Source organism: Atractosteus spatula, chromosome 15 (assembly GCF_055471065.1).
Source record: "Atractosteus spatula isolate fAtrSpa1 chromosome 15, fAtrSpa1.hap1, whole genome shotgun sequence".
Taxonomy (NCBI): Eukaryota; Metazoa; Chordata; class Actinopteri; order Semionotiformes; family Lepisosteidae; genus Atractosteus; species Atractosteus spatula.
The window spans coordinates 6,084,376-6,099,842 of NC_142720.1; the positions used below are offsets into that span (position 1 = coordinate 6,084,376).

General features: G+C 45.1%; 1 protein-coding gene across 4 annotated transcripts in view; it reads left to right on the forward strand.

Moving 5' to 3' along the window:
- Positions 1-2,817: 2,817 nt before the first annotated feature.
- Positions 2,818-15,467, forward strand: part of mark1 (MAP/microtubule affinity-regulating kinase 1) — a 98,501-nt gene continuing 85,851 nt past the window's right edge. For all 4 annotated transcript variants that reach the window (XM_088933673.1, XM_088933675.1, XM_088933674.1 and 1 more), the window contains exon 1: positions 2,818-3,400. In XM_088933673.1, the coding sequence (XP_088789799.1) occupies positions 3,350-3,400 (51 nt within the window). In that variant the 5' untranslated portion in view covers positions 2,818-3,349. The remainder of the gene's footprint in view (positions 3,401-15,467) is intronic.

Below are 15,467 nucleotides of genomic sequence, written 5' to 3' on the forward strand. Positions count from 1 at the left end.
TGAAAATGGCCAAAAATAATTACATTGCCTGGTGGGTCAAACCTTTCTCATTAGTAGCCCTCAGTCTCAGGGCAGTCATGATCTCATATGTTACATAAAGAGATGTAACCCTGTGGGGGCAACCTGACAGATGTCTCCTTCAACCTGCAATCTAATCATGTTTTATGACTCGGGGCAAACACACTCTGATTCTGTAGCTGTGCTGTGGTTTAATCAAACAGAAAGGAAAGGTCTCCCCACAATGCAACATCAATGACAAGGATCTCTAATTCCCCTGTTCCTGTAGGAATTGAACGACAAGGAGCTGGGTGACACGGTGTTGTGGCAGCCAGAGCTGCTGTCTCACGGCTCTGGGGCTCTATACGGTTTTTCCTGGATTGGGATACCCTCTGTGTGGAGTCTGCACGTCCACCCATGTTCCCTCAAGTTTACTCCTGATGCTTCGGTTTCCTTGCACCTTCCAAAGAAATGCTAGTAGCATCAACGGGTGTTTCTACAATTGTTCCTGTGTGGTAGCTGGGCGGGTGAGTGTGTCCTGCGCAGCGCAGACATGCCACCCAGGGTGTATGCCCACTGTGTGCCCTGCGCCTCCGGGAACGACTCCCACGACTCTAATTGGCAAGAAGCTGCTTTCTGCTAATGGACGGAGAAGACGGAACTACTTTTCCTTGGATGAGACGTAAAACCAAGGTCCTGACTCTCTGTGGTCATTAAAAATCCCATGGCGTTTCTCGAAAAGGGTAGGGGTGTAACCCCGGCGTCCTGGCCAAATTTCCCATTGGCCCTTACCAATCATGGCCTCCTAATAATCCCCATCTCTGAACTGGCTTCATTACTCTGCTCTCCTCCCCACTGAGAGCTGGTGTGTGGGGAGAGTACTGGAGCATCATCCAGGTGGGGCTGCACACTGGTGGGGGTGGAGGGGATCCCCATTACCTGTAAAGCGCTTTGAGGGGAGTGTCCAGAAAAGCGCTATATAAGTGTAAGCAATTTTTTTTTCTAGCCACAATGGTCTGCATTTGCAAACGGTACCCCGAAGGACAGCGCTGCCCGCGTTGCGAGTGCAGGTTTGAGGCCCTGTCAGTTGGCGACGGCGGTTTCCGCTGACTGTCGCCGCTCACAGGACCTGTGATCACGTCTCGTCGGCGGAGCAGGCTTTAATCGCCACCTCTCCTGACAGGGTTTTCAGTGCACAGATCTCGTCAAGACGGAGCTGTCACAACACCATCTGTCCGCTAGCTTGCTCTGCTGTCCTCCCACTCGCTGTGCATATGATCAGGCCTCGTACCAGGAAAGAGAGGGAGCCGTGTCAGCAGGAAGGAGACCAAGCAAGACTTTGCATCTTCTGTAATTTCACATTTCGTTCCTCTAATTCCGGGTCTGTGGCTTAAAAGCGAGATCTCTGCTAGAGCCCTATGGGGACCCCTCTTGGTCCTGGGTCCTGAGCCCGTCGTCCAGGTGTTGGAATGAATATCAGATCAGCTGCCGGGCTGTCTGTGTGAGACTCTGTACGACAGGGTGGGCTGAGTTACCACACTCGGCTGTGTGTGCCTGTTCTCATTTGTGATATTCAGTCATATATACCGTAAAGCAACAGGTAAAGGTTTATTCCATGCTGAAAAGAGAAGAAAAGAAACACAACGTCTTGGCTGTGGAGCCTTCTTCAAGTGTGCACCTGCTTTCACAGCAAATAAGCCATATATACTGTATGCATGGCTTTCCAGGCCAGCTCAAACATTCCTCTATAACTATAGTTCGAACTCTCTCTGTACGCATCTGCATATTGCTATGAGAGCCTTGGATTATTTCACAGCTGAATGACCTCCTGTTGTTTGCAACCTCATATGATTCCGGAGAGGGGGAAACACCAAAAAGTGCACAATCCTCATTTTAACAAGGATTCTGATTTGTAATAAAATGACTGTAACACACAGGCCTTCAACACTAATCACTGACCTATAGTACTTTCTAGTACGTTACTTGTATGCATTATAATTAAGGGGTGAAATGCCTTCAGTGACCATTAGGATGGAAGGTGGAATTGAGAGATTTTGCTTCTTTACGCCCAGTCTAATCGCTGCAATGCCAACATCCTGCCACTAGGTGCGGCTCTTACCCCTTGTTAGATTAAACTTTTTTCGTAGTAGCACATTTATAACAAAATTATGACGATTATAAATCAGACATGAATTCATCAGTTCAATTATTAAATTATTTCGTTCGATTAATACAGTATTCTCTGAATCGTACGTCTAAATGAAAAGCATCTCTTCATGATGAAAACTTTAATATGACATCCTGTCACAACTCAAGAAAATGTCACTCCGCCTTAAAAATTGGGATAAGTAGCACAGGCAAGGAAGCATGCATGCACGCATTTATGAATATTAAAAAAAAGGAACAGTCGTGGTAAATAAATATGAAGGAATATTTTCCAAATCCCTCAAGCAGGAAAATACAGAATCACTAATACATTAAAAATATGAAATGAAAAAAAAACCGACCCAGAGGTTTCTGTAAACCTGTATATTTATAATGGTTCACATCTACATTGTCCGTATGCACCTACTTTCACATCAAACTGAACACAGTAGCTCCAGCTATTTTTTAAAAAACCCTGCGCATTTAAAAAATATGATATCATCAGCGATAACATCTTCTAAGTCGTTCTCCTAGAAGACCGGCGATTGTCCAAAAAAAAAAGTTAAAACTACCATTCGGGTACCAACCCCGGACACGAATGGAAACGGCACAAAAGGCAGTACGCCCCTACCCTAGAAAAGCTGTGGTTTTGACTAAACCAGCCTTGGTCTGAATTAGCTGTTGCCATCAGTGCGTTCGGGAGTTAGATACGTCTGAGCAGCCGTGCATTTTATTAGAAACGCAATAAATAAAACACGCGTTGAAGAAGACGAGGTCGCCGGCCGGACCCTTGCGTTCCCCATAAGCGAATGTGGAAGTGCTTTATCATCTCCTGAGGAGGGCAGAAGGCAGATCCTGGCTGTAGATGTGAAACTCCCCCTCTCTCCTACTCGCTTTTCCCTGTGTGTCTATCAGGGTGAATCAATGCGAGAGTCTCGGTTTCATACAAACTCCCATTCTCTCTCCGCTGCGCCGGCGTGCATGTGTACCTGGAGGACGCGTTCAGACGCCGCTTAGACCCGTCCACCCGGCTCCTAGCGGGCCCGGAGCAAAATATGCTGTAGCGGAAAAGACTGGGGTTCGGACGGTCGGGCTCAAAATGCCGTCGGAGGTGTAGAAGGTGGAAAAAGCACCCCCATTCTCAGTGCCCCCCTTGTTTTGCGCTCCGAAAGCTTGTTGCTTTGCGAAGCGGCCTAAAAAACACAAAATGTCGACCAGAACGCCATTGCCCACGGTGAATGAGCGCGACACAGAGAATGTAAGTACTGCAATGTCATTTTTATCCTCCCGGCACCGTTATCGGGTTTTGCTTTCGGCCTTCTTTAACTGTTTAGGTGTGCCTTGTACGTTATGTTGAAAGTGCCGATGTCGACGTTGCAAAATAACGTTGCAGGACCGGGACACTTTCAGAATAGGCTGTCGGGGAGGAGGAGGGCGAGGAGTCCACGGGTGGGGAGCACGCATATATATATAAAAACTAGGGAGACTTGTACTTTTGCGATGTCATTGTGCAGCAAACGAAGATAAAAAGACGGGAATGGGAAACGTCAGACAACTTGGGGCGAGCAGACGGGACGAGACAGAGGCGCAAACTGGACCGCCGTTGTCTGTTTTGAGTTCCCCTTAATATCTTGTTAATACGTAATGTTTGACAAGCGCTGTTTAATATCAACACGCACTGGATTTGGAAACATATGTATCACAGATGTAACACGTTATGCGCAGTGTTTTTCGGGCTGCATCATTGAATGCCCTACTGTGTCCTACTTAGCCTCGCTACGCCAACAAAACGCTGTTTACTAATTTAAAGTACCGGTAGCGTAGGCAAGATCTTCCCTTTTCATGATGCACGTTGCTAGCGAAATGTGCTCGATTTACCCTCGTAGATTTTTTTTTTGGAGGGGGGAAGACGCGCTTTATTTTAAATGTAACCCAGTTTCTTTAATACGTCTGTAGTGTAAATCCAAGAGCTCTGACAATGGGACGAACCCTGTGCAGGAATCCGGCCTGTCCGTGAATTCCGCCTTCGCATTGTCCTTGTTTCTCGGATGAAATAAAGCGAAACGAAACCTTTCGGCTCCCGGCTTGAATCGGAATAAAAACGGTGCGATGAAGCTGGTTTCGTAGACGCGTTCTTAGATTTAAATCTGTTTCTCGGGTTTTCCGAGCATCTGCGAGTATTTCAACCTACAGCTGGGAAACCCAGGACTGGGAAGTTAATCATTCCGGCCAAAGACTTCTCTTGGCACAGGTTACCCTGGGGCTCGTCTACGTTTAAAAATGAATAGAGATCGTAAGAGAAAACGCTGATCCCGAAGACGACGCAGCCCGAAATTAATGTTAATACACATGTTAAACGCCTTTTGCGTTTGTGATCCGAATTTGGTGCTGGGAATCAGGGGCTGGTACTGAGGAGAAGGTCCAGGGTGGATGACAATGCGCTTTGTGGGATACTTACTGTAGGAGCGGAAAACTTTCATGCGGTTTTTTTTTTAAATAGAGGTACTCGTGTTAGAGGGCAGTTTTTTAATTGTATAGCTAGGAGAGGGATCTTTACAAATCGTATGCCATTTTAATGTCCGATTTGGGGGGGGGGGGGAGTCGCATTTCTTTTACAAGTTCTTCCCAGCAGTGAGTTCTCACGTCTGAAATGCAGCAGGACTGCAGCTGCCAACCTCAGCTTGCCTTTGAATCCGTGTTGCGCAAGACCTTGGCTTGCGGAGGGGGGTCCGGGGTCGGGTCCACGCGGAACCTTCACTCGCCTGTCGGGGTGTCTGAAATGACACAGACCCCCTGCCCCTGGTGCTCACGCTGCCCCGATTCCCATTGGAATGAAGTCGCTTTGCCCGGAATCCTAGCAGATATACTACACCCTGAGCTCCCCTGATGCTTGACACTTGCACTTTGCTGTGTAGCGTGTGTTGTTTCCCCGTGTGCTGTGCAAGTCTGTATGAAACGAAACATCATACAGAGAGTGCTGTGCATCAAGTATGTTTATTGCCGTCACTTTAACTGCGTTCTGTACTTTGGTCGAGTTACTAGTCGTGTGTCCCCCTTTTCCTAGACCAGCCTTCCCTGTGGTCTATTAATTCTGCAGGAAGACTCCTTCACTCTTGCTGATCACCCCGGCTGCATCACTTACGTGTCTCCATATGTTGCCCAGCATTCGTGTCGTGAAAGAAGGAGCAGTAACATGCGTGATTAAGGCATAGTACAGGCGTTTGGGCCGTGTATTTGCATGGAAGGACAGGATGTGCTGAAATCACTGCAGATTTCGTTTACCTCTTGTTATGGCCTTCAGAAATTGTTGCACTTACAGCCTGCTGCAGTCATCTGTGTTTGGTATATTATTGTGATTGACACAGAAACTCATCAGATGATTTTTTTTAACCTGTACTCACTAGCTTGTAAACATCTACACGAGAGGGACTGTAAACTCTCCATTTTTATTTTTTTATTCTTTTTTTTTGTGTGTGTGTCTGTGAAGCAGCATGTTGCAGGCATTAAGGGCTTTGTACCTTTGACCCGGAAGTGAAATTCCCGGAAGTGCTGTGGGAAGTTTCCGGCCTCTGAGGTCCCGATCGGGCTGAAAAAGAGATAAAAGGCCCACTTGCCACTTGGAGCCTCTTCATGAATGATTTCAGGACGGAAGACAGAAATCTGATGGAGTTGTGTCTTTTAACTTTCCCAGCATATGAAACCTTTAAAACCCCATTGTTGTTTTTAGATTGAAAGCAATCATTCCTTTACTTCAATGCAGCATTTTAAATATAACATTGTTATTTTGCAGTTTGTGTTGTATTGTGGTGCCACAATACAACAATACAATACAACTCTGCTGTTTCTAGGTGGGGCTGTGAGCTCTGGGAGAAAGGCGATAGGTGTGTGTTGTGTAGTAGCTGGAAGAATTTCGGTTCCATCATGCTCTATCATTGCATGACCCGTTATGGCTCAGTGTTGCCCTACCTTGTCATTATGCTGTGTCATTGGCGAAACGCTACCTTAGACAGAAATGTTCTGTGCGAGAGCTGGTTTAGAGCTCGATTTCTGTGTGTCTCATGCTTCGGCCAGATCCAGTCTCTCCTGACACCGTTTTGCACAAGATGCAAAAGGGTCATGGGTCACAGTACTTCGCCATTGCACCTCTGTGATTTAGGCCTAGTTGTGGATGGTGTGCAGGGTGTGTTGTCAGGTGTGCTGAAGGTCTGCTCTGTGATGCTCACACAGAACATTCGACGACTGTTACCTTCACACAAGGGAACTTCAGGCTTCTCTCAAGATGGGCCAGTCAGTGGAGTTTGACGTATTTATATTATTTTCTTATCATTGTAGAAACTCCAAATTCCATTGCGATTACTGTATTTAAATGTGTCTTAGGGAATTGTCCATTAATGTTTGTTAGATCTTAAAAACTGAAATAGGTTTGGAGGTTACTTGGATATTAAACTTAGGTTTTAAGTCTATTGCTCTACCCTTTAGGATGTTAATGTTAATCTTATTCTCTTCATGCCCAGCATGGGTCTTCTCACCTTGTTTCTTGTTATTTGTGATGCAGTTAATCTTTAAGGAGCAGTATTGACTCAAGAATGACTTCTTTACTCATATGAGGTTGCACTTTGTTTTTGCAGTGGGCTTCACAGCACTGTGCAACACTAATATTGTTCCCTGCTTTCCTGTTCCTGGCAGTCACCCTGGCGGCTCTCTCACAGGCTGCTCCTACTGTGGTAGGAGTTACCACAGAAAAACAAAGTGTCAAAAGCAACAAACGCCAATCACAGAACACCGTACAACAGCAGCAAGCATGTGTAAAAAGGCGCCGTCCTTTGGATGAGACGTAAAACCGAGGTCCTGACTCTCTGTGGTCATTAAAAATCCCAGGGAGTTTCTTGAAAAGAGTAGGGGTGTAACCCCTAGCGTCCTGGCCAAATTTTCCATTGGCCTTTACCAGTCATGGCCTCCTAATAATCCCCATCTATGAATTGGCTTCATTACTCTGCTCTCCTCCCCACTGAGAGCTAGTGTGTGGTGAGCGTACTGATGCACTATGGCTGCTGTTGCATCACCCAGGTGGGGCTGCACACTGGTGGTGGAGGGGATCCCCATTACCTGTAAAGCACATTAAGTGGAGAGTCCAGAAAAGCGGTGTATAAGTGTAAGCAATTATTATTGTTATTATGGGGTGAAATACTGGAACAGCTAGATTCAGGGGGCACATAAACCTCATAAGAATCACCCAGCACCCGTGCCTGTTCATTTGTAGCCATCAAATTGTAGAAGCAAGAGAATGCCTGTTGTATCAGGGTCTGGGATGATACAAGCTGAATTTTACGACCTGGTGCGTCTGATAGGCACCAGGCAGGGCTGACCCTCTTGACTTCTCGTAATGTGATGCCTGCCCTAGCAAATGTCAGTCTGCCAGTAAATGTGATAGGCAGGAGATTAGGTTCAGAATGGCTATTCATATACGTTCTGTGCAAAATGGGAGCAGGGGGGGCATAGGTTGAAGAGACCAGCGGCTTTTGCAAAAACAAAAGTGACAGAAGGGCTCACTGTAGCTTAACAGATTGGTAGCACGACTTTCGCCGATCAAACAATTGCCCCACTACGTCACGCTGTAAAAGGAGAAAGCCCTGTTTTTTCCTGATTGTTCTTCTCAGAATGTTGTGTCCTCAGGCAGTGTATTCAGCTCCGGTGCATGTCCTGTTTGTGCATCGCTCACAAAAAAACGGAGAGGTTTTGCCACTGGAGGGGAAGTGTGTCGGTGTGTGGAGTTTTCAGCACGGCGCGCTCCCAGTTCCCCTTCTCCTCTCGGCATCCCGTAAATCAGCTGCAGTCACGCCCTTTCACCCTGGTCCAAGCAAAAGAGCGGCTGTTCCGCCGTGGCTGTGTTTGTCTGTTTTGCGTGGAGAACGCAGGTGCCGCGCACGGCGGCTTCAATCACATTAGCAGGGCCTCCAGCTTGCACACCACCGTTTTTAAATCTGCCTGTTTGGTCTGATTCTAAATTAATAAAGGGTGAAGCATCGGCCAGATCCCTTCTAAATCACAGGCTTGTCTGGCCACATTCCAGCTTTCAATTAATGAAGCTGTGCAGACAGTGCTGATTATTATTCATAGGTAAATAACGCAGGTAAAATGGTAGTCTGATGATCAGCAAATAGTACTCAGAGCCAAATCGCTCAGGCGTCTGGCAAGCTTGATTTTCTTTTGCCTTAGCCCTAAAGCCATTTGTTTTCATGCTTTCAAAACTGTCTGGATAAAGAGATTTTCATTGCTCTAACTATAAAGCTACTGTCTTCACCATGAAGCTGTGCCCTTGAGTGGCGTCAGGGCTGACTGTGCAAGTCAGGTACCGGAATGCAGCACTGACAGAGGTGTTCAGAGTTTCAGAGAGGGGATTGCATCAGCCAGCAAGCTGGTGGTGTAGCGATCAGACCCCTGGTGAACCCCTGTCTTGTGCTGTGATGCACATGGTGCCATGTAGTTAATGTTATTTAGATTCCTGGTGGTTAAAGGTCTAATAAATGTATAAAATATTCAATTTTCCAAATTTCCAAATGGGATAATGGGACTTTCCAATTTTCCAAAATAATATAAATGATCCGTTATATGCCCTTCATTGATTCACATAGTTGAGTTGTTTCTAACTTAACTTTGAAGTGTTTGAAAGTGAGGTAGATTTTTATGGCTTCTGGGCATCTTTCCCAAGTGCCTGTTAAACATTGGGAAGATTGGTGAATCCCAGTGTGTCACTTTAGTTTCGCCCCCAGTGTGTGAACGCTGAGTCATCCTGACAGACTAGTTTCTCCAAGTCAGAACGCAGGCTTCAAGCTTTCCTTGAAGCGTGTGGCTAAATCTGTAAACCTCAGTGATATTTAGATATTGGCATCCCTTTAGAGAGAGAAACCAAGCATCCTGAAATATGTGTTCTGTAAAATAGGAAAGCCAACTGTAAAAAAACCCCAGAATTTTCTCTGCTTTATTGTCTGGAAAAAACCCCCCGAAAGCTTTTATAGTTTAATGGCACTATGTCCTCTTGAAGAAGCTGATTCATATGGTGTTGAACCTCCTGAAATTAAATAAAATTTGATCAACTTACATTTCACTGGTGGTAGTTCAACAAATGTCGTTTCTCACAGGGGATGCAATTATAATTTCACAATACTCTCCCCCTCACAAAAAGGAAATGCACTGTAAAAAAACCCAGCAGTTTAGCTGTGCACAAATTCCTTACATTCCTAATGCCTCCTGATGACCAAAACCACCTCACCAGAAGAGTTTAACAGTGTGAGTCCATTTCCTCTGCCCGTGTGTGATGGCACCACCTTGAACACCAACAGTAAAGTTGATGCGGAGCGGTGGCACTGTGGCTTAGGATCTGCGCCTGTGGCTGGAAGGTTGCTGGTTCAAATCCCACTGCCGGCAGAGGAATCCTACTCTGTTGGGCCCCTGAGCAAGACCCTTAACCCCAGCTGCTCCCGGGATGCCGTATAAATGGACCTGACCCTGCGCTCTGACTCCAAGCTTCTCTCCCCGTCTGTGTGCCTGTGTCTCTCATGGAGAGCAAGCCGGGGTATGCGAAAAGACAAATTCCTAATGCTAGAAATTGTATATGGCCAATAAAGTGATCTTAAAGAGTCAGTGAGTGAATGCAGGTGTTCTTACCTTTGATGATGTCTAAGAACCACCGACCTGACCAGAGATTGCAGACTGGCTTCGGTGAGGTTGTATTTTTTTTTAATGCAGTGGTTAATTGGAGTGTTTGTGTAATGCAGCTACTGTAATATTGGTTGAAGTATGAGGTAACGTTTCAGAATGGTTTAGTTGGGGTTTAATCCTTTGTCATGACGATGAACAGATGGCTGTGTGCGGGGATGTACAGTGGTGTTGGAAAGTTTGTGAACCCTTTAGAATTTTCTGAATATCTGCATAAATTTGACCTAAAATGGGATCAGATCTTCATCTAAGTCATAATACTTTTTCCAACAAAGACATTTAATGTTGGATCATTTTGATCAATAAATGAATAAAAATATATATCCTTTTGTGTGTTGTTTTATTGGATGCTCTTTATCTATTTTTATGACTTAGATGAAGATCTGATCACATTTTAGGTCAAAGTTATGCAGAAATTGAGAAAATTCTAAAAGGTTCACAAACTTTCTAGCACCACTGTATCCTGCTTTGCTCCCTTTGTCTGCCGGGCTGGGCACTGGCTGACCGTGACCTTGTATTGGACTAAGTGGTTATCGAACATGGATGGATGGATAATCTCTTAGTGGGCACACACAATGACCCCTGTAGCCTCACAGAAGCTTGCAGGGATGTGATGCTGTCCGAGAGGGACACAGCTCTCCTCCGGGCAGGGTTGAACCTTCAGTGTGGGGCTGTGCTGCCTCTGATGTGTTAAAACACAGTTGACCTGGAGGTGGGTGTGTCAGAGGAGTCTGTCTACTCTTTCTCTTTAATCCCCGCTGCAGTATAGGAGTTTTGAGTGGCGATCTGTAAGGTGAAAACACAAAACTGTTTGTTTAACCAGGATAATTGGCAATTCTGACTTAAACATTTTCTGAATTTAGAGTAGTTTGTTGTCATGGGATTTGTGATGGGTCAGAGATTGGCTGTGTGTTGTCATTCAGCTTGTGTCTTTGCCTGTCATGGGCCTGTTTTGTTGCAAGTTTCTGGCTGAGGTTGGTTCTGTTTCAAGTGTTTTGTTTGAGCACATACTCTGGCTCGGGGATCACTATGAGACAGTGCCTTGATGCATCGCTCTGTTCCCACTGTAGCTCTGCTTTTTGAAGAGGTCGCTCTACAGGACTGGTCTGCTGTCTCAGAGATGGTTGTGGTTCTCTAGCTGTTCGTCATTTGTTGTCTTCTGTATTGGTTATGGCCTCAGGCATACAGGATCCAACACTGTTTCATTTTGTTTTTGGAGTAAAATTGGCTTTGGGATTTGTCTGCACGAGAAGCTTTGTACATTAGTGACTCTGAAGACTGTATGTTTTGAAGTCAGTGATAAAATTATTTCTGTACTTTATAGAAACGTTAGTTAACAGTCTTTGACAAAGAAGATAATGCACCTCTGTTTTCATTGTGTTTATCACCTGTCCTGTTAGGTCTTTTGCTTGTAGCTTCCTGTCATTTCTTCTAATGGGCTTGTTTGATTATCCAATTATTCCAATTATAAAAAGACTTGGATGCAAAATTAGTTAGGATTATGCATATAGGATAGGCTATGTATACAGATTCTTAAACGATTCGCTTTACCATTTTAACTCCAATACAAAGCACCTGGCAGTTGAGCTCAGCATTTTATCTTACTACTGATTTATTATATAGTACTACTCAGTCAGAAAGACCTATGTGCTCACTATTTAACTTATACTCTTAATTAAAAGCACTGCAGAGTCGTCACATTACATACACTATCAGCCCATCACAAAATGAAAATGAGGAGGCTGTTGGTTTTCGTGCTGCATCATTCACAGGGTTTGTCCTTCACCGAAAGCTCGGGTTTGGTCTGTACCTTCTTTTTACCATCTTAATCCATGTCAGTGTCGATGACGTAACAAGCTGCTTATGAACATGAAGAATTTCTTGTAATATAGCTTTGAGATTTGACTTCCAGGCTCGATTTAGCAGTGTGTTTTCTACCCAGATGACTTGACAAAATCAAGACGAAGGTGAGAGCTCAGCTTGGGAAAACAGATGCCCTTCAGCAAAATTGTTTTTTTTACAGGAGCTTTGCAGTTTAGGTCTTAATCAATACTAGCCTCAAATGTCCAGGCATCTCTGCAGACAGGGATATAACACTTTCCTTGTGCTTACTGTTTCCCCTCTAATATGCCTTATTATCATCCCAATAAAGCTGAGGTCTTGACAGCAGCTGTTCTGAAAGCCCTTTAAGATGGGCTTGCTGTGTTGAAGCTTGGAGGACCCTTTGCGTTTTTGATCAACACAATCAATATACAGTAGGAATGACAACTTTGTGAAGTGTTACTGTTGGCTCCTTTTCCTCCAGGGCCTTGTGCGATATTGAAAGTTAAGGATGCTATGACACTAAAAAATACAGCTTTGTTTTTAAGTTCAAATTCTGGAAATTGGGGGAAAAAGAAGACATTTGCTTCAGATGAAGGAAGGCCTTTCTAAAACTCAGCCATCCTCAGCTGAAATCTCCCCAGGGACTTTGTGTCCACCTCTTGTCAGTGCACTGACGCTGCAAATTTTTTAAAAATATTTGTTTAGTCCAGTTTGCCTGTTTTACAGGCGGCGTTTAAAAAAATAGTTCAACCCTTAACTACAGTACATGTTGCACTGTTTAGGTGAAGGCAAATTCCTGCCTGTTGAGGTAACTTATACTGTAGCTTTATAGTGGTTTTGTGAACTGCACTGCCAGGCCTCGCATTATTCTAGTGAAATATGAGTATCTAATCATCAGTAACCTGAAATGGGTATTGTAGTAGGAGAACAGTGCATTAGGTAAATGCTGGGAAATTCAATTTGGGAAGTGAGACAAATTTGACAGCTGTTGCAGTGAATGTCGAAGGTGGGGTGCTATGTATTCCGTTCTTTGACTGCACTGGAATGCATTCCTGTTTAACGCCACCAGCAGAAAAAGTCTGTGAACTCAGGATCTGGGCCAAGTCCAGCTGGGTCAAGTCCAAAGACATGGGACTGCAGTAGTGAAGGGGTCACTGTCTCGGAGTTTGTCTCCCACAGAGCAAGGTGTAAAATGTGGGTCACTAAACAAACTCAATCTTGGCCACAGTCAACTTGCACCCCCTGCAAAGTTTTCCATTGCATGAAGGAAAAAAAGGACTGCTTTTTTTTTCCAGTTTCAGCACATACTAAATGTTTTTGTTTCTGTAGAATTCAAGCTGAATCATTACTGTATGCCTGTATCTCACTCATGTACTGTATGCTGTTACGTGTATCTAATAAAATAATATAGGCACAGCTTGTATCACACAGTCGCTGTGACATCCTAATATCTGGGTATTTTCCTGGACTTGGTTGAAGCACTCTGCTCAAGGGTCTCTGTCTTATCTGGGATTTGAACCTACTACTTTCCTGTTCCTTCCTCACTCACCCAGAGGACTCCCAGTATTGGCGTGCCCTGCAGTTAGATTGCAATACCTAATGATAAGGTTGTATTCTAAAATACTACCAACGGAGAAGCACCTTGACAGATCTGTCCCTAAACGCTGTCAGAAGTGAAACCCACCGTGAAAGATTTGAGTTGACATATCGCTGAGCTTGTAGATGAAATGTTTTTTTTTACACGAGAACATTTTTGCGAATGAGAGGAGAACGTTCAGCCCCTGTAGCTGTTTTGGGTTGTCGTTTGAGGTTGTTTCTTGGAAACAAGCCAGGGTCTCATCTTCAGCCACATGGCTGGGTCTGGTCTTCCTCACTCCCGCCACCCTTTGTGTGAAGACACGCCGTTCTCCCTTTTAAACGCAGTGTGTGCTGTAGTTTTGGTATCGGGGTTGATGGTGAAGAAGTCCATTGAGTTGACTTGGTATATGGGAACCCACTAAACAGCCTCTGAAAGTCTCTCAGTTCATTGTGACCTCAGTGGATAGACAATCAATCCACTACAGCTGATTGGAAATCAATTCTTTGTAACTGTTGGGAAATAAGAAGAGTTACAAAGGAGACCAGGCCAGTCAGCCCATTTCAGGCTAGGTGGAAGTCAAATATTCTCCATAACTGCTGTAAGTAATAACAGCACCAGCCCAAACTTGGTCGCCTTTGAAGAGCACAGCAGAGCTACGGGACCTTTTGCAGTCCTTCAGTTCTGTAAGGTATGGAGTAGATGTAGACGAGGAAGAGGCTGCCTTCACATGCCTGAGGTGTGAAGCTTGCATTTTGTGCACTGCCCACACCATCTCACTTGTGGGCGCGCTAACATGCTTGACAGAGCCGGGCTGATTAATGTGGAGCCGTTACTCTCCACGTGCTTCAGCAGTCTCAGGAGAGAGGCTGTGGGGGAGATAATCATGTCGTCAATAAAGGCCGACGGATCCTAATCACGGGGGTATCCTCACTCCCCGCATCTTTTCCATGACTTCGTGTGTGATAACGGCCTGCAGGTTTAGCACAATTTCGTTAACTTGGCAGAGTTTCAGCTGTCATATCCACACAAGACCTAAGACTCACTGTGTGCACCATTAGTTATTTATTTTTACTGTCTGAGGTGGTTCAGAGGATGCCCACAAAACGCAGTTTCTATTTATATTTTGGCCTCAACCTGCTTGTTTCAGTCTGGGAAGATTTGTCAAGGCCGTGAAGACATTTTTGTTCGTCTTGTAAATTAAAAAATATAAATTCTAAAATACCTCCGGGCATTTTTCCCCAGCCTATTTTTTGAAGGCGACCCACAGTGTTCTGGAATTAAAAGAGGTTCAGCGTGTCTGCTGGAGCTCTTAACAGTAGCGCTGGTAATGGTTTTGCTCTGACCCCTTCACACAACTGCAGAGCCTTTCCTTAAGTTAAAACAGGTGCGAACTTTACCAGCACGTTAAGTTTGGTGAATGTGCCTCCTGGGCATGATAAAACCACGAGCAGCGCTGCTGCTGGCCTCCGTCAGACCGCTCGCCGTTCATGCTGGATACTTCCCAGTCAAAACGCCTTGTGTTCCCGTTGTTGTCAGAATAACAGGTTATCCTTGGAAACCAAAGTCTGTGCAGCTGAACCACCCGGAACTCTCGGGGAGCAAACACAAGAGGAATTGGGAATTTTTAAGAAGTGATGCAGCAGGCCGACATAAATGATATAAACGACCCTTTAAACTGACTGACTGGCAAATATTGACATAAAAGCATCATCTGATGCCTCCATTAGTTAATTGTTTGAATCGGGGAGTGTGAGTAATGGGCCGAGGACATGGAGTCTCGCTTCCTCCACTGACAGCAGAGCAGGCTATCTGCCTTGAGAAGCTCGAGGAAAAAAAGCCCATTCTGGAAGTACTAACCCAGGCAGCAGGACGTTCAACAGTTCCTGTGCTTTGTGATCAAGGAGCATGTTCGCAAAATCATTGGTGTCGTGGAGTCTTTGGTCCATGTTGTGTTCGTATGTGCACATGCACATGTAATAATGGTGGAATGGCATGTTGGCTACCGTGCAGCTCTTGGCTTTGGGGTTCTTCTCTGTCTGCATGGGTGTCTTCCTGCTGCTCCAGGTTGCTCCTACCTTCCAGAGAAGTGCTGGCGAGATTAATTGGTGTCCAGGTTTCCTAACCTAACCCTTGCATTGCCATGATTCTTGCCAGGAACAAGTGTTTTATCTAAAAATTGATGGATAATGATGGATTATCTGCCTAA